General features: G+C 53.5%; 1 protein-coding gene across 2 annotated transcripts; it reads right to left on the minus strand.

Annotated features, from left to right (window-relative positions):
• On the minus strand, nt 1-24127 carry LOC112973116. 2 transcript variants are annotated; one of them, XR_003255887.1, is made up of 6 exons: nt 23937-24127; nt 21876-22253; nt 16928-17096; nt 15532-15997; nt 11663-11992; nt 7338-9600 (listed from the first exon to the last, which is right to left on the minus strand). XR_003255887.1 is itself a non-coding variant. In XM_026080578.1 (5 exons), exons 2-5 carry the CDS (start codon nt 8247-8249, stop codon nt 452-454), a joined length of 702 nt encoding a protein of 233 aa, XP_025936363.1. In that variant the 5' UTR covers nt 8250-9756; nt 9991-10023; the 3' UTR covers nt 1-451. The 2 variants fall into 2 exon arrangements, 1 of the variants encoding a protein (XP_025936363.1); XM_026080578.1 differs by lacking the exons at nt 11663-11992; nt 15532-15997; nt 16928-17096; nt 21876-22253; nt 23937-24127 and adding exons at nt 1-590; nt 1699-1952; nt 2101-2359; nt 9991-10023 and having other exon boundaries at nt 8200-9756.
• Nucleotides 24128-25530: the final 1403 nt, after the last annotated feature.

The following is a 25530-nucleotide window of genomic DNA, read 5'->3' on the forward strand; positions in this document are numbered from 1 at the left end:
CAGGGCAGCTGGGGCTTGGCACAGACAAGTCTTGAAGTCCTCCAGGGCTGGAGCTCCCCTGCCTCTGGCAACCTGCCCAAGGGCAGCACCACCCTCCAGGAAAGGTGAGTTTTTTTGTGGTGTTCCTTTCTTCTGGTCTGAGTGAGGCTCTAGCAGGTCGCAGCACATCAAGACTGCATGATCAGGAGCATTTTCACTTTGCCCAGCTTTTATTATGTATTGCTCAGCCTCTGCAAAGCCCACACCTCACTTACTTGTGTTATACTAAAGCACTTTATCCCTCCTCCCACATCCATTCTGGTCGGTTTTAAGACTTCATATCAGCACAAGGACTCTGAACCTCATAAACCTGCCTGGATGGCCTGTGGTGACTCCCAGAGCTCTGGGACACCCAGCCGGAGGCCCACTGCTGAGCTGGAACAAGTCTTACGTGCCACCATCCCATGGGCTGTTAGATGTCTCTGGGAAGCAGCTGCAGAAAAGGCTCTGCCCTGATGGACACCAGCTGAGGTCCCAGTCTGAGGAGCTGTGAAGCCAGCCCTGGTCCGGGAGTGACCATGGAGATTATCTGCTTCTTTCTGCAGAGAAAGCTGGGGAATGAAAGTACGAAGAGATGTGGTGAGAAAGCCCTTCTTTTTCAGCCATGGCTAAAGATTTGCAGACCAGCAGAGCAGCTGAGGGGCCCAATGTTCCAGGGCTTGTGGTGCTGTGGCCACGGGTTGATGCTGCCTGAGCAGGCAGCAGCAGGCCACTCTGGGCCCTGACAAGGGGAGCACCCAGCAGAGACCCACGGGGCTGGGTGCCGGGGTGGGGGGAAGGTCTGAAGACAGACCCTGCAGTGAAGTAGGCTCTCTCCTTCATTGGGCCCTAGAAACACCCCACTGTGAGTTGGCCCCATCTCAGGGGTCTGCAAGTCGAATGTGTTCTCCCATGCCAGTAGGGCTGGTGCAGGGGCTCTGCTGCTCCTCGTTAGTGAGCTGATGCTGCACTGAACTGCGGGCTGATGAGCTGGGCGCTGCTCAGGAACTGCCATTTATTCATGTATTTATGGAAGTAGGTGAAGGCGCTCACGTGGCTGCCTTGCCGAGCCAAGCAGCTGGGCTGGGAAGTGCCTCTGGCTCTGCCTCTGGCCCCACAGCCTCCTGTTGGCTGCCTGATTGCTTGTGACAGGGCGCCTGTCCTGGATGCCTGGCCGCACTCTCCCTGCATATGCAGGGCAGGATGCTATGGCCTCCTCCCCTGCTCTGGCTGAGCTGGCAGCACAGAGGGCTGGTCACCAGGTGCCGTGGGTCTCAGGGCTCAACATCCTACTGGCAGGGCTGCAGAGGTCCCTTCTGCAAACCAGCCATGTATTTACTGGCTTTACCATGCCCTGCTCCTGCCCCAGTGCAAGCCCAGCTCAGCTTGAACTTGAATTTTGGGGACCATCCTCCACTTTCTGTGGACTTTGAGCTGTGCTAGCTCCATTCCTGATCTGAAAGCAAGCCCAAGGTCTTGACTAGCAGAGGTATCTGCGCACCACAGCCCCATCTGAGCGCTGTCTTTCTTGACCCATGAGTACCTGCAGGGAGTTGAGTCGGTTTTGTCCCTGCTCTCCTAGTGTGAGCAGGATGCTATCTGTCCCAAAGGAAGCACTTACAGCTCTGCCCCAGCTCATGTGACACATGCCTTACCTTTCCTGCAGCCCTGGGTACCCACCTTTGCATGAGCTTCCTGAGGAGATGGTGGTGAAACTCCTCTGGGCTGTATCGGGTCCATCCAAGAGATGGTGCCTCCAATTTTGGCTTCTGTCTCACCTGAGTTTGGGGTAGGTGGAAGAGTTCCTTCAAGCAGGGACAGTGGTCAGGAAGATGGCTGGACTCTGCACCTCTGCCTGTATGTCGAGCGGGAAGGGTGGGTGCTGGGAGCAGCAGGGCTGGGAGTGGGAGGTCTGGACAGGCTTCTGGGCTGTCCTACAATCACCATGGTTCCCAAAGTTCATGCAGAGAAGATGGAGGATTAGAGGGATCAATAGTCAGTGACTCCATGATACACCTGGCCAGCAATTTTCTGGCAAAATATTTTTGGGCAAAAATCTCAAGTTTTCACACATCCCCCTACATTTTTTTTTCCAAAAGCATATTTGTTTCTTTGAGAAATGTTTCCTGGATTTTGGTCAGCATTCAGGGTCACATCCAGGGGAGATGGTGAGCTCTGAGTCCATTCACAAAGGCTGGCACAGGTCCAATGCAATACTGCTGTTAGATCAAGCCATGGATTTAACCTCATCTCAGCTCTTCCAGGGAGATCATCTTGGTGTTGACTCATCTCAAGGCTTTCTGACTTCCAGTGAACAAACGTGGACAGTAATGGAGTTGTACTGACACAGAACAGGAAACAATGCTCACAAAATAGGTCACTATGACAGGAAACACAGAGAAGTGGTGGGGTTCTCCATCCCTGGAGGAGTCCAAGACATGGCCCAAAGCCAGGGCTGAAGTGCCCTCACTCTGGTGACAGCGTGGAATGTCAGATGCCAGACTTCTGGATCTCCCTTCCACTGGCACTACTGTGACTCTACCAATGGCCCCTTTCCACTGGCGCTCACCACTCAATATCTCCATTCCCATGTGAAATCCCAGGCTGCCTCACTCCTAAAATCCCCTTCTCCCCTTCCCTTCTCAGGCCATGGTGGGCAGATGAACTGCAGTGGTCTGAATGCTGCTGGTAAACTCACCAAGCTTGCATCACCTCCAAGTCTAGCTCCCAACAAACCATTCCAGCCTTATTACAAAAGAGAAACAGAGAAGGGCCACTTGAGGCTCAAGAGCAACTAAGGAAGCAGGAGCCTGAGCTTGTTAAGGCCTCTCTAGGACAGAACAGCTGGTAACAAGGAGAGGCATGAGTTAGTAATCATTAGCATCCCATTTCCCTCTCTCTCCCAGCAGAAGAGAAAACAAGAAGCATTTGGCTGAGAACATAAGCGACAGGACAGGCAGGCAACTCTTGGTTTGTGGTATTCATTCTCCTCCTGCAGGCACCAGGATTTGGACTGTCTTCCATAAAGTGATCCAGCTTTCCACACTTTGGCTTCTGTCCCTGTCAGGACAGGAGGCTTCTCTAGTCCCCCCCTGCTCTGCAGAGCTGGAGCAACCTTCCAGTTTCTAGCTTAACTATCTGCAGCAACTTCACACCATTCATGTTTGTATCAGCAGCATCCTTCAGTCTACAGAGCTCTTCTTCCTCTGTGGTGGCTGCTGGGTGGGAGCAGACAGTAATCTGATTCCCCACAGCCTTGGCTTTTCTAGCCTGGGTGAGTTTAGCTCTCCTGATCTTCTCTCAGAGGACATATTCCCTGCTCTCTGATCATCCTGGTGGGCCTTCTCTCACTAACTTTTCACCTGACGTGTGTTGGCTGGCATCATCACCAGCCTCAGGTGCTACAGGAGAACGTATGAGAACCCACGGCAGGCAAATGTGAGCAAATCTGTCCTCATATGTTTCATCCTGATCCTTTATAGTTAAAATTAGCTGAAGCATGAGAAATCAGTGGTTGTGGATGTATAATACCTGATCTTGCCATATCTTGTACTTACTATATTCCTGCAGAAGCAACTTCCACAGTGTGCCAAGAACGTGTCATGGAGAATGTCTCACAGAGAAAGTTGTCAGGCCTTTGATTATTATCCCTGCACTTCTGAACTCTCAGGACTGCGAGGTGGGGTGAGCATCCACAGGCTGTGTCTAGAGATGACTGTCTCATGGGGCTGTCATCCCACAACACCTTCAGCCCATGCTGCAAGCCACCTCTCAGCTCACCCACTGGGACGCTGGGTGGAGGTGCCTACAGAAGAGGCCCATGTCTCCCTTTCCTGAATGGAGAAGTATTTTCAGGTCTCTAATGCTGGACATCCTTAACTTGGCCTATTTAGCTCAGTGTCACATTCAGCATAGTAACGTCAACATAATAAGCAACTGTCCAGAGCCTTGTGCAACCCCAGAGGCCCCTGCTGTTAAGCTTCTGCCTGAGGAAAATGGATGAGTCAGCCCAAATTCTCATCTCTTGTCCTCCAGGCAGTTTCTGCTCCTTGTGTGTCTCTCCACGAAGACTGTTGTTGTCTCCCAAGGCACTTTTGGCACTCTGAGCTGCACATGGCAGCCTTCGCCTGCAGCTGCCACAGGCTTGGCTTGTCCAAGTGGCTCCAAGTGACCAGGCCAGCCTGGCAAGTTCCTGTCCTCGTTGGGCCTCTATGGGTACACTATCCAGAGCTGGCAGGTGTTTTGGTGATGCCACGATGATGGTTAGAGCAAAGTGTCATGTTCAGCAGCGAGGCTCACCAAGCTGAGGAGCACCTGTTGCGCTCCAGCCTTTGGAAGAGCAGCTGCTTTCAATGCTGGGCTCCGCATCTTCGAACACCATCCCTCAGCTCCCTTCATGGGTCTCAGGTCAGACCACCCAGGCCCAGGGACTCACTGCTGTGTGCTTAATCATGCTATGTGCATGTGTTATGTCATTCCCACTTTGTTCCCTGCAAAAACTTCTGAGCATTGGCCGGTTTAACCAAATTTGACAGAGGACTATAGATTTGAAGGACACACAGTACCTACAAGTGTCATGAAGGCAGATGGCTGAGTATGGGGGGAGAGAGGAGTCATTGCCTCCCATGAGGGAACGGCTGTGCCAGGGGATCCACACAGACAAGGCTGTGGATGGCTGGCTCAGGAAAAGCTTTAGTCAGGGCTTGTAGTAACAAAGCAATGACACCCAGTGCTGTAGGAAGCTGTATCTCCTTAGCTCCACCACTCCCTGGGCTAGTTACACTGCCTCTGCCTGTCCACTGCTGTAAGGTGCCGTTATTGCTACCAGGAGTGGGCCTGGCTGGGAGCTGCCCCACAGTCAGACTGATGCTAGGAGAGCCCTTTGCCCCTTGATGTCACCCCAGGCTCACGCTCATCATACCAAGGCTGAGGAACACAGCAACCTTATTGCACATTTGTGTTAGCCTCCTTGTCTCTCCCCCAATGGCTGAACACCCTATGCCCACCTCCAGGAGCATTTGGGGATGCAGTGACTCCCAGCCTGCCCTCAGGAGAAGGCTCCTCTTCTCAGCTCTGTCCTTCATCCCACTGCCAGGAGGCCCCTGAGGAGCGTCCATTGAGCCAGGCATTTCACAGTCATTTTCAACTATTGTTTCAACCTGTGGACCTGGCCTGGCGATCAGTCTTTCCTTCTAGCCCTGCAGAATGCGCATCCCCTTCAGACCATGTTTGGCAGTGAGTAATGTACTGCGCGCCCCTACACATCCATGCCTTGCCACTCTCCAGCCCTGGATCTGAAGGACACGAGTTTCCAAAGGGAGCAAGTGGCTTCCCATTGGCACCGCTGGGCACGGCATGCTCGCTCTGGGCCACACAACAGGTTTGTGGTGACACACTGGCTGCTGTCCCAGCCGGGGCTGGCATGGCATTTGCCAGCAGGTTGGCCTCTACTCCTTCAGTACCTGTGGGAGCCCCCTGCTCAGCCTGAGCGACTCTGCTCTAACACCTCCTCCTCCTGGAAGCCCATTTCTCAGGATGGTCCATATCTGCAGCCTGAAGGTGTTGGCTGACAAGCATCTCCCTTTTGCCTCCAGCATTCAGACCCGTCTGACTTCTCCCATATGCTGTCTCTGGCACGTCCCATTGCCCAGCTCAGTCTCTGCCCAGCTCCCCACCTTCCTCATGCTGAAAGAGCCACATTTGGTATATCTTTGGCTGCTTGGTCCCTGCCCACATTCCTCTTGCCCCTCACTGCTGTTATTAGTACTTATTTCTTAGGTTCTTTGGCTCTGGTCTCTGCTGAAATCCCCAGGGTGTGATCCCCAGGTTTAGAACTTCTATCCATGCACCTTGCGCCATCTCAGCTGGCTTCCACAACGGCATTGCATAGGCTCCATGGGCCTCTCAGTCTTCCCGTGTTTCATGCCTGCCATCAAATGTGCTAGACACATTTTTTTTTTCTTTTCCCACATTAGCTTATATCCCATGTCCTTATGGGACGGTCACTCCCCCAGGCCCAGAGTAACAACATCTTCAAAGTGAAACCAGTGTGTAAATCCCAGCTGACCCTGTGAGCCCCAGATGGCTGTTTTGGGGGGAGCCATCCTGGCTATGGCCAGCCACCGTCTCCCAACAGCCTCTCTGCTCCCACAGCCTGCCCCCATGGGAATGGTCATCCCCAACCCAGATATGGAGGCAAGGCTGCCCTTACAACCCCCTCTGCCATCAGCACAACACAGTCATCAGCACAGAAAAGCTTCTTAGGAATCAGAAAAACTTCCTACTTCTGGAGCGCTCCATCCCCAGGAAGGGTAGGTGCTCCCTGTCCCAAGAGCTTCATCCCTTGCTGCTTGGGGTGGCCCAGGCTCCTCAAGGCCGAGCCGCGCAGGGACCTCTCGGCCCCACGTGCACCTATGTGAAGCCTGGCAGGATTTCGCCAGCACCTTCCCTTGCTCTCACAGGCGGTAGCCCCCGCGCCGCCCACCACCGGTGGCGCAGCCGAGCCGCGGCTAGCGTCCACCGTTGGCCACAGCTCCAACGGGAGGAGAGCGGTGCCGGGTTCCCAAGCGGAGCCCGGCCGAGCCCTCCCCAGGGTGCGCGGCAGGGCCGGCTGGAGCTGGGAACTTCCCTGCCCTCTTTGTGCTTTGCCTGGTAAGCGGCACAGTGTAAATATCAGTCGGATTCTTTGAAATGAAAATAAAACTGATAAAAGTCTGGCAAATCCTCCACTCCGGCCCCTGCTGCTGGCCCAAGAAGTGTCTCTTTCTGCTGCCTAGCAGTTATAAATACATTATGTATGCCGGTGTCCGTCGGCCAGAGCCTTTTGTTGATGCTGAATATGTCCTGGCCAACAAAAGTGGACTGGATTAGCCACAGTGGATTAAAAGATTTTCTTCTTAGAGTTTACCTAATAATATAACAATTGACATAGAAGGTCTCTTTGAAACCTACACGACTCTGTTATTTTACCATCTGTGAGTTTGCTTTCCATGAATATGATGGGGAGCCTGCGTGCTGGTGGTGGGAATACTGCCTAGAGCTGAATTTGTCACTGACAACAGAAATAAGCCCGTATCTGAAGGGAGGCAGCGGGAAAGGAAAGTAGCCCAACTTCTGTTCACCTCCCTTTGTCCTCGTCCCTTCTGCTCGTGGCCCGCAAGGCTCCGAGATGCCGCAACTTTGGGAGGAAAAAGCAACCCAACGAAGTAGACTCAACCGCTAAGAAAGCATCTCTCAGCCCGCTGACCAGAGCAGCCAGCTGATCTGCAATTCAAGGTGTCCTGAGAGGTCCCAACTGGAATAAGCTCATTTATTAATAACCAATTTTGGAACGGAGCTACTTAAGTTTCCGAACTCTCTCTCTCTCTTCCCCCTAGCCCAGCGCCGCAAGCCGATGGAGTTGCTCGCCTCCGTCTCAGCCGTTGCGCCAGGGTTGCGTTCGGCTCTCGCCGCCGTCCCTGCCTGACATCACATTCGCAGTATCCATTGCAAGATGGGTCACGCAGCGGCAGCAGCGACACTCGGAAACATGGAGGGCAGCAGCAGCAGGGGAGGAACGCTCCCCCCCACCATCCTGCGGCGCTGCCGCCACTCGCCCCCTCCTCTAGCCATCACAACAGCAACCGCACGCCACTGTGTCCTGGCCCTCGGGCTTTGATCTCATAAAGGGGCTCCATTTACAAGTCTTTAATAGCAGCCTTTGGAAATATCCGTCCTCAGAAGTCTCGAGTAATGAGATTTGGAGACTATGATCAATTTAGGCACCGCTCTTTCTCGCTTGCTTTTTTTTTTTCTCTCTCTTCCTTTCTTTTTTTTTGCAAACACACTTTTCAAGCCGCGCTGACTTTGTGTGCGATTGTCGCACCATCCACGACCTGGTGGCGGGGACGGGGGGGGCCATGTGGGCGGCAGGAATATGGGGCTTGTGTCTCTCAGCCGGGGGCCTTTGATGAAGCTGCTTTGCGAAATTTGATTTGAAAGGCCTACGATAACAATTTGGGGAGAATGGTGGAGCATTTTGCCGTACCGCTGCCTTTGTCTCTTGCCCGAAGGGGGTTTCATTGTGGGTTTCGGGGCTGGGGCTCGGGGCTCGCTGGTGGCCGAGGGTGGGGTGGGGCGGCGGAGGGGGCCGTGGCGAAGGAGAACAATAAGCGGGAGATAGGGAGAGTTGGGATTTCTCACCTGCCTGCCCCGCTGCGTCGCGCTCCTGCTGGGTTTTCGCAGTCCGCCATGACGGGAGCAGCCGCCCTGCTTGCTGTCCGGAGCACTTTCCAAGACTCTTGAACCTATTTCCCTTTCTTGGCAACTGTGTGGCTGGAAGATGGGAATCTTTACTTTATATTGCAGCTTTGGCTTCTCAGCCTGATTGGCTGCGGCCAGGACCAAATGATGGTCCTTCCAATCCTATCGTAACTATGGCAACCAGCCCCTTTAGGCACCACCGATTTACTTATAATTGCTGGGTAAATAGTCAAGACAGGCCGCTTTCATCCCGCACGGAAAGATTTCGCTTTCCTTTCTTTTTTTTGGAGGAAGCCCTAAAGAGCAGCAACACTTAAGCAAAACTCTTTGAACACTGTTGCAGAAAGCGGCCGTCTCCCCCCAGCCAGCCTTCCCCCACTAGCTGCTCCTGCCGCTACCGCCGCAGCCGATCGCACAATGACTCGATGCCGGTGCTTTTCCGCACCATCGTACAGCCCTCGCCACCCTCCTTCTCCTCCGAGGAGCTGCTTTGGCTCCGGGGGGGATGCACGGCATCCTGCAGCCAGGCGGCTTGCCGCTGCGCGGGGACGGGGAGGCCGGCGGGCTGGGGCGGGAGGAGGGTCTGGGCACCACCGGCTCTTGTCGCGAGGCTGCGGGCAGGAGCCTTTGCCTTTCATGCGGATTTCACACCGGCTTGTCGGGAGAAAGAGGACAGGGCCAAACGCTTCCCCCACCGCCTCCGCCCTCCTTCCCCACGGCTGCTGCTGCTGGTTTTAGCAATTCATATCCACCTCGCGTTGGGTTTCTGCCCAGACACCAGCCTGGCCCTTCGTGTAGCTCCTGTCCAGGTGGGGAAACTGTAGCTAGCTCCAGGGAATGAAAACGTGGCTGCAGGAAGGGACCGAGCTGACCCAGCGAGCTGCAACGCATCCCCTCTCCCACAGGGCTGCTGGCACTGCCACCGGCGGGTTGGTTAGCCCTCTCCCGGCTCGGTGCGACCCAACAGCAGCGCAGGCACCATGCAGGGCCATTCATACCTCTGTCTCTGGCCACACTCTTCCTTCGAGGCTGGGGCGTCAAGGTTTTGGGCTGTGGTGGAGCACCCTGTCTTGCCTCTGACTCTGCCAGTGCCTTCAGGCTGAGCTCAGATCAGGCACTGCTTCTTCCTGGGTAGTCCTTGGCGGGTTGTAGGGCATGGTGGCTCCTGGAGGGTGTTTAGCATTGATGAAAAGAGTGCTAAGCAATGCAATTAGCCATGGAGGAGCCTTGTTGCAAGACCCATGAGCTTGGAACGAAAACGGCCACACAGCCTTTGGGGCAGAGGAGCAGGATTCATGCTTGTGGTTGGGTGGGTCCCACAAGTAACATCCTGAGAGTTCCCTGAGGGAGAGAGAGGCAAACAAGAGCATGGCTCTGGACCAGTTCTCACAGTCTAGGAACGGATTCTTCAGCCAAAGGATGATAAACTGGCATCTAGTTCAGCCTCATCATCTGAGATGCCTGCATGAGACTCACAGCTTGTTTCTGCCTGCACCTCTGATAATTGATAACCAAATAATAATATCCAGGAGAAAGAGAAAGAGAAAGAGAAAGAGAGAAGGAAGGTCTTAGGAAGAATCTAAGCACTGGAGAGATCCTGGGAAACATTAAGAGCTAAGACAGACACCAGTACAAGAGAAGAGCAGGGTGGGCTGAACACGGACTGAGCATGGAGCAAAAGGCAGACTCCAGCAGAGAGGCCTCTGCTACGCTCCCGTGTTCATGACCTACCGAGCCATTTGCAGAGGCCATGCAAGACGTCCTTGCACGACAACGATGAGGGGATCTTCGTAGCCAGCGAGCACCAACCCAGCTCCATACACTGCCACAGCATCAGCCAAGAGAAAGCATGGAAGGAGCTGTCAGTACCACGCAGAGTGTGAGCGACTGACACTGCTGCTTTGGCAGAGATCAGGTACAAGAGGCTGCATGTGGCCTTTACATTGCAGAAGAGGGATGGTAAAACCCAAAGAACTGCAGCTGTCCTCCTTTTCTGAGCTGTATTAGCTGTAGCCAGAAGTGTCACCACAGTGTTACTGCTGTGTAATGACAAGGAATTACTCTAGTGTGTTTTTGTCCAGCAGAAGTGCTCCTTTCCTCTTTCACGTGCCATTTTGTCCTGATAAGCTATATAATAATCTCTGTGTACAGGATAGAGGAAGAAGAGCTAATCATCTCACTGAGAATCGAAAAGAGAAGCTACATAGGTCAACTACAGGGAAAACCTGTTTCCAGCTGTGAATTGTATCTTTCTCCATCCAGGACCCTAGGCACACTGTCAAGCTTCCCACACAGACCAGCTTGGATCTACTGCATCTTTCAGTCTCCCTTGTATCACCAGGATTTCTCTGCAATTGGCTGTGCATGTGTGCAAAACACGTTAAACTGGCTTCTCTGTGCCCAGTGATGAGGTCTCAGCAGGAATAAATTCCCAGCCTTTCGCACTGAATGAGCGGCTTTCCAGCTCCCGCAGGCGCTCAGCCTGAAGCCAGGCATGTGCTGAGCTGAGACCTGGCGTCCAAAGTACTTTGCCCGCTGAGATTCAGCCTTGGCTCCAGGCCCGGCCCCAGCTGGCAAATCTGGGCAGGTCCCCCTGTGCTGCCTGACAGGTCGGCTCCGCTTTCTCCCTGCAATCCCCAGAGGTCACGCTGTCCGCGCTGCAGGGCTCTGGGCTACAACCTCCTCTGCAACAGCAGCGCAGCAGCAAAGGCAGAAAGAGAGGCCTTCTGGCAGCCCCAAACAGTGAGCCCTCGCAGCTTCCAGCGCTCACTAAAGAGCTTCAGCTGGGTTCATCTGGTGCATTGTGTATTTATAAATGAGGATTCAGGACAGATTAAATTTAAATACATAATACAGTGAGGCAAAAAAAAAAAAGAAAGAAAAAGTATTTTGAGGCAAAGAGCTAGGAAAAGGAATCCAAGATCATCTTCAAAATCCTTCTTTAAAGTCATCCAGGGCAAGAAGTCCATCAGGGAGTCTGTAGGATGAAGAGATGCTCAGGCTATGAAAGGAGCACTCAGAGGTTAGCAGAGATGCTGCATGAATTCCTTGCTTTGGTGGAAGAAACCGGGGGGATTCCTGCACCGCTCTGTGGGGAACTGAGGAGGCTGAAGGGGTGAACGTGAAACAAGCTGGGAAGTAAGCAGTAAGGAGTTGCAGGGCCAGACAGTGTCACCAATGCTTCTGAAGGAACTGGATGATAAATTAACTGACCTAGAAACAGTCGTATGTACCCTCTCCCTGGAAACTGTGGGTTGGAGCCTGGCAAACGCAATGCCAATTTTCCTTTTAAAGGAAGATCCACGGAGCTGCAGGCCACTAAATCTGACATCTTGTACTAGCAAGTTAGCAGAAACACTACCGAAGAACAGAATTAAAGGACATCCAAGTAAATAGGACCTACCTGGGAAAAAACAGATGACTTGTAAATGGAAGTGCTGTCTCCTAAGAGTGGTTGACTTCTTTGAAGGAATCAGCAGCAACATAGGTAAGGGTGATAGAGGCGATACAGCCATCCTGGGTTTGCAAAAGGCTTGTGACAATATCGTCACCAAAGGCTTCCAGGTAAATGAGGCAACTTCGTGAAAGACGGGTGATCCTGTCATAAGACAGTGGTAGATGGTAGCACTCAGAGAGGAGAGGGAAGCAGCCAGTTCTTGCAGCAGAGAGAGGTCACCAGTGAGTGCCCAGGAGCTGTTTTGGACTTGCGCTGTTCAACACATTTGTGAGTGCCCTGGAATGGGGTGGGAGAAGGAGGTGAGAAAGTTTGCTGGTGATACTAAGCTACCCAGGGTTGAAGGATGGGTCAGCTGTGAAGAACTGCAGAAGGACCACATGATGCAGAGGGACTGGGCAGTAAGCAGGCCAATGAAATTCACTGCAGATAAATGAAAAGTGATGCTTCTGGGGAAAAACAGTCCCAGCTTTGCATGTGAAACAGTGGGCTCTGAGCTGGCAGTTTCCATCCAGCCCTGAGCTACTGCAGAGGTTATAACAGGCAGTGCCATGAAAATGTTCGCTTAGTGCTCAGGCCTGGCCAAAAAGCAAACTGAACTTCAGGAGCGGTTATGGAAGGCCAGGAGAACACCACAGAGAAGAACATAAGGATGGTCCACGCCAGGCGTAGGCCAGAGAGCAGAGAGGAGGTTGCTCCCTGGCCATGGGGGATGTGTGGTCACACAAGCACCTGCTGGCAAGGTCTGAGGCAGCACGTGGTGAGCAGCTGGGAGCCTGGACGGGGAAACTGCTGCCATTTTTTGAACTGTGGCCAAGGAATAATGAGACTTTTGGCTCATTTTTGAAACCTGATTGTATCAGACTCACAAGGCAGAAATGCTCTGCCGTGTCCTGGACACCCACTGCCCTGAGCAGCATCTCCTTGGCTCAGACAGAGGCCATGGCTGGGAGCTGTGGCTAGCACACAGTGCCACCGGGAAGTCACCTGCTCCCAAACCTGTCCCTGTCCTGCATCTCCCCTCCCAGCATTGCTACACTACATCAGAGCCAGCCCACTGCATGAGTGGAGCCTGCTTGGGGTGTCACACACACAGAGAAGACCACGTCCTCGTGCCAAAGAGCTTGCTGGTGCTCAGACAGTGTGGGGTGCCCATTGAGAAGTGGGGGAGAAGGATGGGGAATGGTGGGACTGGGCAGCAGCACCAGCCTGGAGATGGCCTTTCCTGGCCTCTCTCTCAGCTGGACTCAGAGAGCTTTTCCAGTTTTGCCACAGACAGGCAGAGCAAGGAGGAGGGGGCTTCCTGGCAACACGCCCCAAAGGATGAGCAACGCTAGCAAGCAACCCATGCAGACTATTTGTAAAATGCCCATGAGCCACAGATGCCCCCCCTGCCCCAAGAACAAGTCCCTGGAGAAGCACCCGCAGAAGAGATCAAGAGACAATCCGACCTGCCATGCGGGCAAGGGATGAGGGCAAAGAACAACGAGGAAAGCGGGGCTGAGAGAGATGCCCTGCAGGTCGAGGGCTGCATGCCACCCCCTGCTGCCAGCCCTGGTCCGCAGTGAGCTCCGGGATGCTGCACGGAGCAGATGCAGCCAAGACCGCTTGTCCCGGTGCCCGGCGAGCCGGGCAGGCCTGCCAGGGAAATAGGCAGCCTCTTGGATGTGGGCGAGCGCACCTGGAGCGCGCACTTTGCGGGGAGCTCGCCTTGCTGCGGGGGAGATGAAAGGGAGGCATTGACGTCAGGGCTCTCGCCACCCACACTAGGATAAACAGGCGGCTGTTGGTACAGCCGGGAAGGGTTGGCTTAAACAAACACGCCATCCAGCTGCACGCACGACGCCTGTTGGCCCCAACTCAGCAGAGCACTTAAGCACACGCCTCAGCCCCAGGGAGCTAAGCACGTACTGGGTCCTCCACGCACACGCGCACGCTAAACGGTGCTACTGCCCAGGCCTCCTTTAAACCCATTTGCTGCACCACGGCTGGGCGCTCTCTGGAGCAAGGAGCAGACTTCTCTGGCTCCGCAAGGCGCAGCTTTGGCAGCGCTGCACAGATGCCGAGACCCCCGGAGCTGGCAGCCTCCGCATGCCCCAGCCCTGGCGCTGGGCTCTTGTTGCGGGTCTGAACGCCCTCCGCTGACATCGGTGATTGCTCTCCGACTTCCACCTTCTCACTCTATTTTAAATGCAGTTTCTACCTGCAGTGCTTTGGGGCTTGGACGAAACAGGATTTCTCACTCAAGTCCCTTTCTGATGAAAGCAAGTCGGTCCTTTCCAGGAAGCTGCGTGGCCTGGGGGCCCACCCAGCTCCTGCACCCGTTGGGGAGAGCCCTCCACCTGCACTTGGAGCTGTTCAGCCCAGCGCCATCCAGAGACCCAGCCGCGCGCGCTGACGCCATTAGCACCGTGCTGGCAGAGCCGCCGCTGACCTCCCGGCACCGCCGCCTGTCCTGCCTCCCGAGCATCCTCCGTCTGTTCCCATGGCAACTTCCCAGCTCCGAGGCTTGGGAGCCGTCATGGCTTTAGCCTCACGCGCCACGCCATCCCCGGCCCCGCTCTGCATCGGCTGCTGCCGCAGCTCTCCGTGCCCATTCGCTTGCTCTCGTCTACGAGTGTCCCACCATGCGTTTTCTCTTTCCTCTCCAGGCGACTCCCAGCACCCGTGCACCTCCCCGGCCGCCCGGGACAGCCGCGAGCTGCCATCATCCCCTGCCGTGCGCTGCTTGGGACCCTGCCACGCATCCTGCCCTCAGCAGCTTGGGGCTGCCTCTGCTGCGGGGACCTCCTGGGCCCTGCTCCCAGCCCTGCGAGGGACCTGCACGTCCTTCTCCCCCCTGCACACCATTGCAGAGAAATGCCTCACGACACGAGCAAGCCCACCCCAGGAGGGTAAAGCACCTTCCCTGGAGCCCGAAGTAGGCCCTAATTCTCCTTTTGCTACAGTATATCGTGCAGAAAACATGGAAAACTTGGTAATGGGTGAGAGGAACACAGAGGAGCTGAGCAGGAGAAATGGGTCTTTATATGGACAATTTCCCACTCTGTACTGCGGTGCAGCCTAGCTCTGAGCATCCCGGGGACCGCTCGGCTGGGCTTTCCTCGCCCCGGGAAGCTGGTTAGCCCAGCACCTACATTCAGGCAGGTTTTAGCTAATCTTTTGGGGCCAGCGCCGTGCACATCACCTATGTGACTACATCTGTTTGCTCCCTCTCTTCCTCCGAGTCGCCCAAAGGCAACGTGGCAGATCCCCGACCACGAGGGAAGCAATAGCTGGGTTTGCGTCCGACGCTGCTGTCTCTGCCCGGAGACAAACACGGGTCTGTGGCGACAGCGCTTCCCAGCCCTGCCTGGTGCACGGATGCTCTTAGCCTATTCTTCATTTCCCTGAGTGAGATTATTTGGAGCCAGGGTGCTGGGCTAGAAGCATTAGAGGGTGCATAGGGAGGCCCCAGGTCGTGGTGATTAAGACCCATTAGAGGACCTAGACCCCAAAGGCTGTTGCAAAGGTGCTTTTTCACTAGCTAAGTCTCTGTTTCCCTGGCTACTCTTACAACCAGTCAGACCTGAAAGACGGCCTTTGGAAATCTGTTTCAAAATTGCTTACACATCAAAACACAATTAATTAAAGACAGGAGGCAGATACTTTATCTGCCAGGCCATCTTGCATTTACACGCTCTCAGGGGTTATAAGCAAATGGCTCATGCTGTGGCCCAACGGTCAGATTTGACTTTGAAAGCTCCGGTGCAGTCAGGATAGAAATAAAGGAATTATCTTTTTTCCAGATCTGAGACTGGGGACACTGGATTTCTTACCTGCTGCCCAGCAAACGTGGCTTGCCTTGCCGCAGCCCAAAGACCTCCCAGCTCCGCAGAGCTCTAACGGCATCGCCATCCTCTGCTGCAAACCTCCCTTCATCTCTGCAGAAAGCCAACAAATTCCTGTGCATCAGCAGAAAATGAAAACGCAGGATGACATTCGTCTCTCTGTAGCTGAGCTCAGTGGAGTTCCTCCCGGAGAAAGGGGCAGACTCAAGCGAGGCCAAAGCTGCAGGGGAAGCCTGTACTGGGAGCTGGCTACGCAGCCACTGCCTGTCCCAGCAGGACCTCTGCCTCCTTGGGGAGCATCCCCAGGAAGGAGTACCCACAGCTGGCGCAGCTGGAGCACCTGGCTCTGGCCTGGGTGCAAAACTGGCTCTGGACTGGCTGTGGGGAATGGCACTGGCGTCACTACTGAGAAATCAGAGCTGAAACAGGCCACCATCAAGGGAAACCTGAGGCACTGTAAATAGACATAGGAAAATAAAGGCACCATGGAAAATCCAACTAAGAAAAAGAAAGGGTCTTTACAATAAAAGAAATGTGGATAGTGGTTTAGGTCTTTTCCTGGATAAAGATGGAAAAAAGGCATTAATAACGACACAAGAAAACCCAGAAACAATCAGTACACCTGTTCTCCAAAGAATTGAGACAGGGTGTTCGTATCACAGGAGGATAAAGAAATGCACTCCCCTTCTCTAGCAAGGAGGAACACCCCCAAACCTGCTAACAGTCCAGACAATTTGCATGTAGAAGCCCTAAGGAAGCTGGTGTCAGGGTTCCCTGACACATTGATCCTGAAGGGGAGATGTTGTTGAAGAGGGCTCAGGCTGTGACTGTAGGCAAAGAGGGCAAGGCAGCCCATGTGGGTAAACACGGGGCCCTGGGAAACAGCGGTGCTGCGGCTGGGAAGGTTCAGGTTGGACTTTAGGAGATGCATCTTCCCCTGGGGGGTAGTGCAACCCTGGGACAGGTCATCAGAGAGTGGGGACCATCCTTGGGGCTGTCCAGACTTGGTTAGACAAAACCATGACCATCCTGAGCTGGTGGAGGTGGCAGTCCCGCCCCGAGCGGGAGGTTGGGCTGGAGACCTCCCAGATCCCTTCCACCCCGTGCTCCTGGGCTACTGCGAGACCACCACTTTCACACACAGACATGCTTTGCTTTCATCAGCGTTTGACATTGTACTGAACTCCAATTCAATTTAAAAACACCTCTGTACAAAATGAACAGAGCAGACATTAAAGGGACCAGACCTGGTTCACTGCCCGGTCTCCCAAACATGTTACCACTGGCAAGTATGAAAAACGGTGATATTTTTTCATCTGATTCTGCAACAGTGGTAGTGGGCCAACAACGCTAACAGCAGCTCAAAGTAAACTTGAACGCGCACCAGCTTTGTGAAGTGGTAAATCATGAGGGAGACAGGGAGCCTTGCAGGATGGTCCGGCTTGCCTGAGCAGCAGGTCCATGCTGACACCCAGCAGTCTGGAAGGCAGCTCCACCCATAGTCATCTTCACCCGTAGTTCTGGTCCCACATTTTAAAACTAGCAGTAGAAAACTGTAATGAAAAGAAAAAGTCACAGATAATGATCTGTGGAGAAAAAGACTTGCAGCGAGACTTGAAGTTCAGTGTAGGTGCCAAATAGACTGAGAGGCTGCAACATGAAAAACAGGAGAAAACATCAGCTACTGAGAGGCCATACGCTGGGAGCCAAAGCGTAGCAAAACTAATTCCTGGAGTCAGAGTAAGGCAGATTAAAGTCAGGAATAAAGACTTTCCATCATTTGAAATGCTCCAAAACGCCCCCAAATCCATGAATGGCATTCCAGAAGGAAGGCTTTAACCAAACTCAAGTAATCAACCAGTCTCAAAAATAGCTACAGGCCTTTGGCTTCATGAAGGAAGTTTACACTAAATCATGTTACAGTCTCTTCTGCCTCTGAGCACTAGGATCTCCTAGAGCAAATATCCAGAGATGTATATGAGAGCTAACAGTAACTCCTCTTTCAAACACCCCAGGGGCAGAAAGCTGGCCAGAGTCCTTTGCAGATCCAGCAGATTGTGAGGTGCAAAGGTTGTGTGGAGAAGCATAAAGTACAAATTAACTGGATGAGCAGTAACAAGTCTCCTGGATCAGGTGGTGTTCACCCAAGGGCATAGAGGAGCACACAGATGATATAGTCAAAATGCTGTAGGGAGCCTCTAGCTTAGAACTGTCCTTGTAGCACAGGACGACACAGCAGCTTTTGTGGCATCTGTTTTTTAGAGCCCCAGGGGAGCTAGAGACCAGCAAGTCAGGTGTTCCTACCGAGGAATTTGATGGACAATATCCTAAAGATTAAAATGAGCAGACACACAGATTGTGATGCTGTATCGAGGGTAAGTCAGATGGCTTTTGTAAAGCGAGGGCAGGTCTCTCAACTCACAAGACCTCTCTGCTGGGCAGGCAAGACACGGCTGGTAAGGTCTTCCTGGGTCTCCAGACACATTTGTGAGGGCTCTTCATCAAAGAGGGCTTAAGGAAACTGAGTTTTCTTGGGATGAGGGGCAACTTCCCACAGGAATCAATAATTGCTTAAAACAAAGAGCGGGCATTTTTCAGTGACCTGAAGTACCCAGGGGAACCCCAAAGGGTGTTAGCACTTTGTGCTCCTCAGGTGGTTGGTGGCAAGTTGATAAAGTTTGCTGAAGATACCAGGTTGTTCAGGGCAAGAAGATGAGGGCTGGCTAGGATGAGCTTCAAAAGGATCCCACAGTACTGTATGGAGGATTAAACAGCAGGTAAAATTCAGTCTTCATAAAGGCAGAATAAAGGACATGGGAAAAATCCAGCCTAACTGTACACAGAGCCCCTGCTGGGCCCTGAACCAGCTATTAGCACTGGGAAAAGGATTTAGGTTCACAGCAGAGTTGCCCTTACAAAAGGAAACAGACTGCTGCTTTCATGGAAGAATAATCCATCAATAGCTACAAAACACCAGTGTGGCACTGGATAGCTCTGCAGCGTAGGTGGCCGGGTACAGGGCGAAGACGCAGGTCCACAAGATGCCCGCCCCATTTTCTGGCGCCATGCCAGGTCAGGCCACCCATGCCTCATCTCTCGTACTGCCCCGAGCTTCCTCAGACCCTGAGGTCGGCTGGCTGGCTTTGCATGGCCCATCCCAGGGACTCCTGGTCTCCTTGGTCCTTAGATGTCTTACACCTCGGCCACGCTTGCTGGCATGATCCCCGAGCTCTGCCGTCCCAGCCCCATCCATGCTGGGAACACTGTTGGAGAAGTCCTCTTTGCAGCTGCTCCTTTTCCCCTAGCATTTCCCATCCCATGGGCACCACCTCCATGCTGGCTTGGGAATCCCCAGGGGTACCAGCACTGGTGAGGACCTTTCACGAGCAGCCACGTCTCTGGGTGCCCTGTCTGTCTGTTGGCCGAGACCTGCTCCCATCTTAGAAATGCTCTTTCTGCATTTGTCGGAGTGCTCTAACCGGACTGAAACAGCACCATTTTAAGTGTTACCATGGTGATAGCTGCCGAGCAAACGCGTGCAGTAAAAACGCACACAGAGCGGCAGAGTCCGCTCAGGCAAAGGTGCCTGCGGCTGGTTCCTGGCTAGCACGGCGCCTTGCACCCCTCCAGCCCCTCCTCCTCGCAGCCGAGGAGGCCAGCTTGGGCTCGTTACATGCAGCAGGAGCTGTGGACCGAGGAAGCTCCACGTACCCGCTCCAGCTCCACGTGCCCAGCATCCCTAGTCCAGCTCAGCCCACGGTGGTAGGATCAGCAGGGCTGGCACAAGGACAGACAGACGGCCCACACTGGAGAGGCGGGAGGACAACTGGCCATGCCAGTCAGTGCAGACTTAATTTGGTGATGCCGGCAGGGCCACGGACATCCCCAGGGCTGGACTCTGCTCACATAAAGCCAGATGTTGTCCAGCAGCCTCCACTGCTTCAGGCTCCTGGCAACCCAGCCCATGGTCAACATGTTCATCCAGCCATCCCTGCCTGCAGCCACTTCTCCTAGAGGCCGTGGTTTGGCCACATGAACCATTTCCTTGGGTAGGTGGGAGGAGAGGGAGCACAGCACATGCCTGCAGGAGGAGATTCAAGCAGGATGGCAGCCCTCCCGGACCCTGTAGGAGGGGACTGAGCAGGGCTGTTACAGACTTCCTCTCCTCCTTCCCAGACAGGGCCCTTCCCCTCCAGCCAGCACAGGGTAGCTGGTCTTCTCCGTTTCATTACTGTTAAACCCCTTCTCAGGCTGATGGCAGTTTTACAGGGAGCTTCACAAGGTGGATGAGCTCAAGGAACTGAATCACAGAAAAATTTAGGTTGGAAGGACCTTTGGAAGTCTTCAGTCCAACCTCCTGCTTCAGGCAAGGCTGACTGCAAAGCTGGAACAGGTTGCTCAGGGCCTTGCCCAGTCAAGTTTTGGAAATCTCCAAGGATGGAGGTCCCACCACCTCTCCCAAACCACTTTCCCGGGGAGGAGTCCTTTCTTTATGTCCAACCAGAGTTTCCCTTGTTGCTGTCCATGGCCTCTTGCCCTTCCCTCTGCCCCTCTGAGACGAGCCCGGCTCTGATGTCCAACCTTGTAACCCCACGGGCAGCACAAGATGCAATTCCATCCCCCTCCGCCTCCTCTTCTGCAGGGCCAAACCCTCACCCTCAGCCTCTCCTCCTAGGCCATCTTGATCCTGAAACTCCAGAGTGATTCATTGTAGAGGCTACTCACAAGCTGAGCCACATCCATGTTTGCTGCCGTTTCTGTCTAAATGATATGATGAGAATCCCAAGCAGAGCGCAAAGCTGTCAGGGTCAGCACCGTCCATATTCCCCTCAGCCACAACATTGCCCAGTAAGTTTCTAAATCTCTCTTTTTGATAAACACCATAGTATAAGGGATGACTTTCAGGCTACATTTTCACCCATACTGACTCTGGGTTCACAATCAGTCATACAGAAAGGAGTCATGTCCAGAGAACAACTTCACAGCACTCCTGAAACTCAAGTCCCTTTGCAGTACCACCGATGGATACTCCAAAATGAGAGCCTCAAAGCCACGAGTGAAAACACAGGTTCACCTTTGAGATCTCCATGAAAGGCAGGGACATGCTGTTCTTGTTAATGCTCACAAAACATTCTAGTCTTGGAGTACAGATGGGTTTGTTGGGAGTTTGCAAGTAAAATGCTGTTTAACTCAGGAATTAAAATGGGTAAGAAAACAACTTTGTTAATAAATGTGGCCTTAACCTCAAGCTATTTTTCGGGTAAGTGACCACAGCTTGCTGGGAGTCACAAGAGAGACAAAGAAAAATCTAAAGTTGCTTTAAGGTACAAGCTTAAACTAATTTGGGAATTCACAAATGCAAAGCCTGGACATGTTTTCTGGTATGGCTGAAAGGCAGAGTTAGTTCAGCCACCTTAACCCAGGCTTTTCCAGTTCGGGTGCTTTACCCAATTAATCTTTTTCTCTGCATTACTGGGTTTTGCAGTGTTGGTTTTGGGGATGATTACACCAGCCATCTAATACCTAGCCCTCTTGATAACCAGTACACGGGGCTAAATTTCATAATTATATTTCATGGAGCACCTTCATGTTTGCAGTGGGGGCTTTTCTGGGACCATTAAAGAAAACGGCATGTTCTGTTACCTTAGGAATGAATTAAACAGAAATTGTTCCACAGCGGAATGACCTTCTGAATTCCCAGTGATGGTGGCTGATATCCGTCTGCATGCATCTCCTTGGCCACTGGTAACATTTGGAGGCTGGTTTCTGTAACTATTCTCCGTGCAGTGACTTTTGAGCACCGTTTTTCCCCAGCGTGGTCTCCGATGTAGAACACACAACACCCCGGCAGCGAGCCAGGCAGCAGAGCCAGCTGAGCCAGGCGCCGCCACATCCCATGAGCGTTTCTGTCTGCTACTAACGCAAGGGGCACTTAGAGGTGCCTACAGAGCTGGTGCAGGGACCCTGGAGGTCACTACTCCAATGCCCCACTTGGAATAGGGCTGTTCCCAACAGTAGATCAGGGTGATATGGCTTTGTCCAGCTGCACCTTGAAAACCTCCAAGACCAGAGATCCCCCTCTCAGCTGACCTGTCCCTGGGCTGCAGCACCATCCAGGGGAAGATCTTTCTGATGTCCAACCTGAACCTCCCAGGCCCCAATTTCTGGCCGTTGTCATTTGTTCTATCATCTGCCACTACCACTTCCCTGCTTCTGCATTTGAACCACGTTGGCTCGGCTGGGCTGGGGGGTTGGCTGGCTCCACTTGGCCAGGAAACTGGGGATGGGGGTCACCCCTTCCCAGGCTGCACAGCTTTGGGTGGGGGACGTACCACTTTTTGCCTTCCTCTGAACTGAGGTGGCACTGGAAGGCTGGTCTGGGAAGGGCTGTCACCATCGGATGTGCTCGTGGCAGAAGGCCTTCAAGTTGGCCTCTCCCAGCAGTGATTCCGCAAGGCCAGCAGCTCTCCAGATGTTACCAAGTCCCTCCGTTGGCCTGGCAGATCAGGAGCCCTGGTGCAATGCAAGGTAGCCCAAACACCTTCCCTTTTTTGTGCTTACAGATCCACCGCTGAGCGATGCTTATCCGTGATGGCTGACTGAACGCCGGGCTTGCAGGCAAGCACCAGGCAGAGCGCTAGGGTTTGGTTTGGATGACTAGCCTCATTTTCCTGCTTTGCCATAAATCCTCCCAGTGTTGGCTGCAATCACTGCACAGAAAAATAAAATGAACCAGTGATTATGCAGTCAAGATGCCAGCGAGCAGCTGTCTTGCCCAGGAATTGCACTGGCACAAAGCTTTCCCCCCGCTCCTCCCCCCGGTTTGCCTTGAGGTTTTTCCGTTTGCTTCTGCCTCGCCAAAATCATTTTTGCTGTTCGCCCTTCTGAAAAGTGGATCCCTACGATGCCGAGGTCTCCCATGCAAAACCTTCTGGAGTGGCTTTGGCCAACAAAAGCTCATGAAAAAGCAAAAATAGTGGTTAATTAGAATTGCAGAGCAAGCAAGGTCCAGGCAGGCAGGCAGGGGCACCCTGGAGCCTGGTTCCCAGTCCCTTCTGCTCCAGGCCTGCTGTCGCTGCAAGGTGCTCAGCACCCAGGAGAGCCAAATTCTGGCCAGCATCCTTGCTACAGACACCGAAACGCTGAGAGACATGCCAGCCACTACAGGAACGGCCCTGCAAAGGGGTTCAACCACTGGCAGCTTTGGAAAAATGATCCAAAGAAGGGCTGTATTTGAACTGTCATGGTCCTGTCAGCATGTAAATGTTCCCCCCTCTCACATTGAGGTCCGTGCTTGTCCTTTCTGCCATCTCCACTCTGGACTGGCTTGCTGCGGGATTGCCGCAGCTCCAGCACAACAGAGACACCAGCCACATGGAAGGCCATGAGCTCAACTTGTCCCAAAGCAGTGGCTGGAGGCAGCAGGCATGGGCCAGCGGCATGTGCCATGACTGAGCTGCACTGTGCTTGGAGGCTCACGAGATGTTCAGCGTGTGAGCCCTCGCAATTGTTCACTCGACTCCTGCTCAGGGTTTGGGACTACCACACAGCTCATGCTAAGGCCTGGTGTCTGCTGGGAGCAACGCTGTTAGGCTGAAGAGAGAGCAACACCCACACCAGATACTCAAGGACAGAAATAATGAGGTCTGCTCTCCTTGCAGTTTTATAAGGAACTGCTTGTTAACACCTGATAAGACCAAAACTCTTTGGAATTAAGAAAATTCTTGTCCGGTAACTGAAATGACCAACAGGGATGGTATAGAGCAAACTTCTGAGCTGGAAGGTACAAACACATCAGCTCACCCAAGCAGCCTTTGAAGCAGATCCACCAGCAGCCGGCTGCTCAGGCTCTTGTGCTTCCTGGTGCAATTCAAGGGACGCCCCCATCATGACAGAGGAGGAAGGATGAGCCCTCTCACCATCGGTTAGGTAACTATTTCACTCATAAGCACGCGAATTAGCAAATTAGTGAATTAAGTAACTAAAGAATTAACAATTTAGGCTAGTCTATAGAGAAGGAATTAACTCCTTGTTTGCCTTTTTTTTTTGTCCTGCAAGTTTGAGAGATCACAATGAACTGTGATGGCCCTGCCTTGCCTGTGGCTCGCTGGCGTAGCCCATGGCTCTGGCTGGCCAGGGAGAGCAGTCCTTTGGGGACACTGTGAAGAGCACTGGTAGCAGCAGGTAAGTAAGGAGGCAGCTGCTGCTCTCACAGGGAAGGAGACTAGGCTCAGGGACACCGTGCTACTCAGGACCTGGAGACACCACGGCCACCATCCGTTCTCCAACCCCTCCCCCTCCTCGCCACCTGCGAAGCCCCCCAGCTCCATGGGGCAAGAGACACCTTCCAGTTTCAAAGTGCCATCAGTAGGGATGCTGGGGACACCACTCACATGAAGCTGCTTCCTCTGCTCCCTCAGCCTTGTCTTAAGCTGCCAAATTCAAGGTGACCTTGGGAAGGGCTCTGAAGCATTTGCAGGTTCCTGGGATCTTGCAGCCGCAAAAACACATTGCTGACATGACAAATTACCAGCTCCTCCAATTCCTCCTCTTAGAGCAGTGAAAAAACTTGAGATCTGCCAGACTGAGCCCCCCTAGACAGACGTAAAACAAACCACCATGGTCTCTCCAGCCAAGCAGAGTCAAGCTCTTGATTTGGGCTCAGAGCTGCAAAAAAACAGGCATAAAACCAGGACAAGGCTAACACTGGACCCTGAGCTATCCCTCCACCTCCTCAAGATTGTGAGTATCATTGACCAAAATACATGAAAGCCTGGAGAGGGGCTCCTTCCCTCGCCCCAAGATATTTGCTATTCTGCCTGTCAAAAGTGTGAGCCAGCCCTACACGGTCGTGGCTCTGTAACCACGGACTTGACTTCTCTGAAGCTGCAGCATTCCTGGTGTTGCAAGCATGTTTCCATCTTTCCTCGAGTTAGGAGAGAGTATCTCCATGTTGTGTGCTCAGGAGCAGAGCTCAGACTCGGAGTAACCCTCATCCTCAGCCTGCCAACCCCCAGGAGCTCCGTCCTGGCCAAACACAAGGGCACAGCACACCAGCCCTCGCGCCGGGCTATGCCGGCACAGCTCTGCTGTCCCTTTGGGAGGTCAAACCTCTGGACCCCAGTTGTGGGGGGGGAGCCAGAGTGTGCCAAGGTTGAAGAGGAGGTTCCCAAAATGGGTCCACCCCAGGAGAATAGGGACTCGGGGGAAGCTCCCAGCTGCATCAGACTTGGGTGTAGGGAAAGGAGCAAGAAGGTTTCACAGTGAAGGCAGGATGAGGGAATGGAGGGGGCCCTTCTCAGTCAAAAGCCAGGGAGAAAAAGCAGGATTAACAATCCCTCAGTCCCTTCCCCACAGGGCCCATCACTCCCGCAGCACCTACTGCACTTCTGCAGAGTGCACTTCGCTAGCCCCGCACCAGCCCTCTGCTCCAGCAGACAGGATTACTGCCCCCTTCCTTGGCACAGGTCTTCCTGAGAGCCACCTGGGCCTCACCGCAGTCTGGTTTGATCTCACATCCTTTATCCCCACTCCCTTGCTACCTACCAAACCTTCCTAAGGCAACAAATCCTGCAGAACAGGCGCGCGTAATGAGAAGCACTGATGAACAGAGCCAACTTGGAGAGCAGGCAAGAGCCAGCACTCCAGCTGGGGAAGCCATACAGCTAAAGTTCTCCCCCAAGAGACAGAGGCAACGCAGAATCGGAAGAGAATTTTTCATGGCTAAGGTCTAGCCCTAAGTAAAAAGGAGGAGGAGCTGATAATTACCCTCTCAGCCATCCCAAACAGTCCCCCCCACCAACAAGGAGCTGTGAGGCCCTGGGGGGGTCCCAAAAAGGGCTGAGAGATGCCAGGATCCAGGCAGGGGTCAGATATTCACTGCTATAGCTGCACAAAGAGGTCAGACCCACACAGGCAGCAGAACTGGCAGATTCCAGTAAAGCTGCAGAAAAGGGCCAGGGCAGAGCCACAATTTGCAGCTTCGCT

Source organism: Apteryx rowi, unplaced genomic scaffold (genome assembly GCF_003343035.1).
Source record: "Apteryx rowi isolate R43461 unplaced genomic scaffold, aptRow1 scaffold_527, whole genome shotgun sequence".
Classification (NCBI taxonomy): Eukaryota; Metazoa; Chordata; class Aves; order Apterygiformes; family Apterygidae; genus Apteryx; species Apteryx rowi.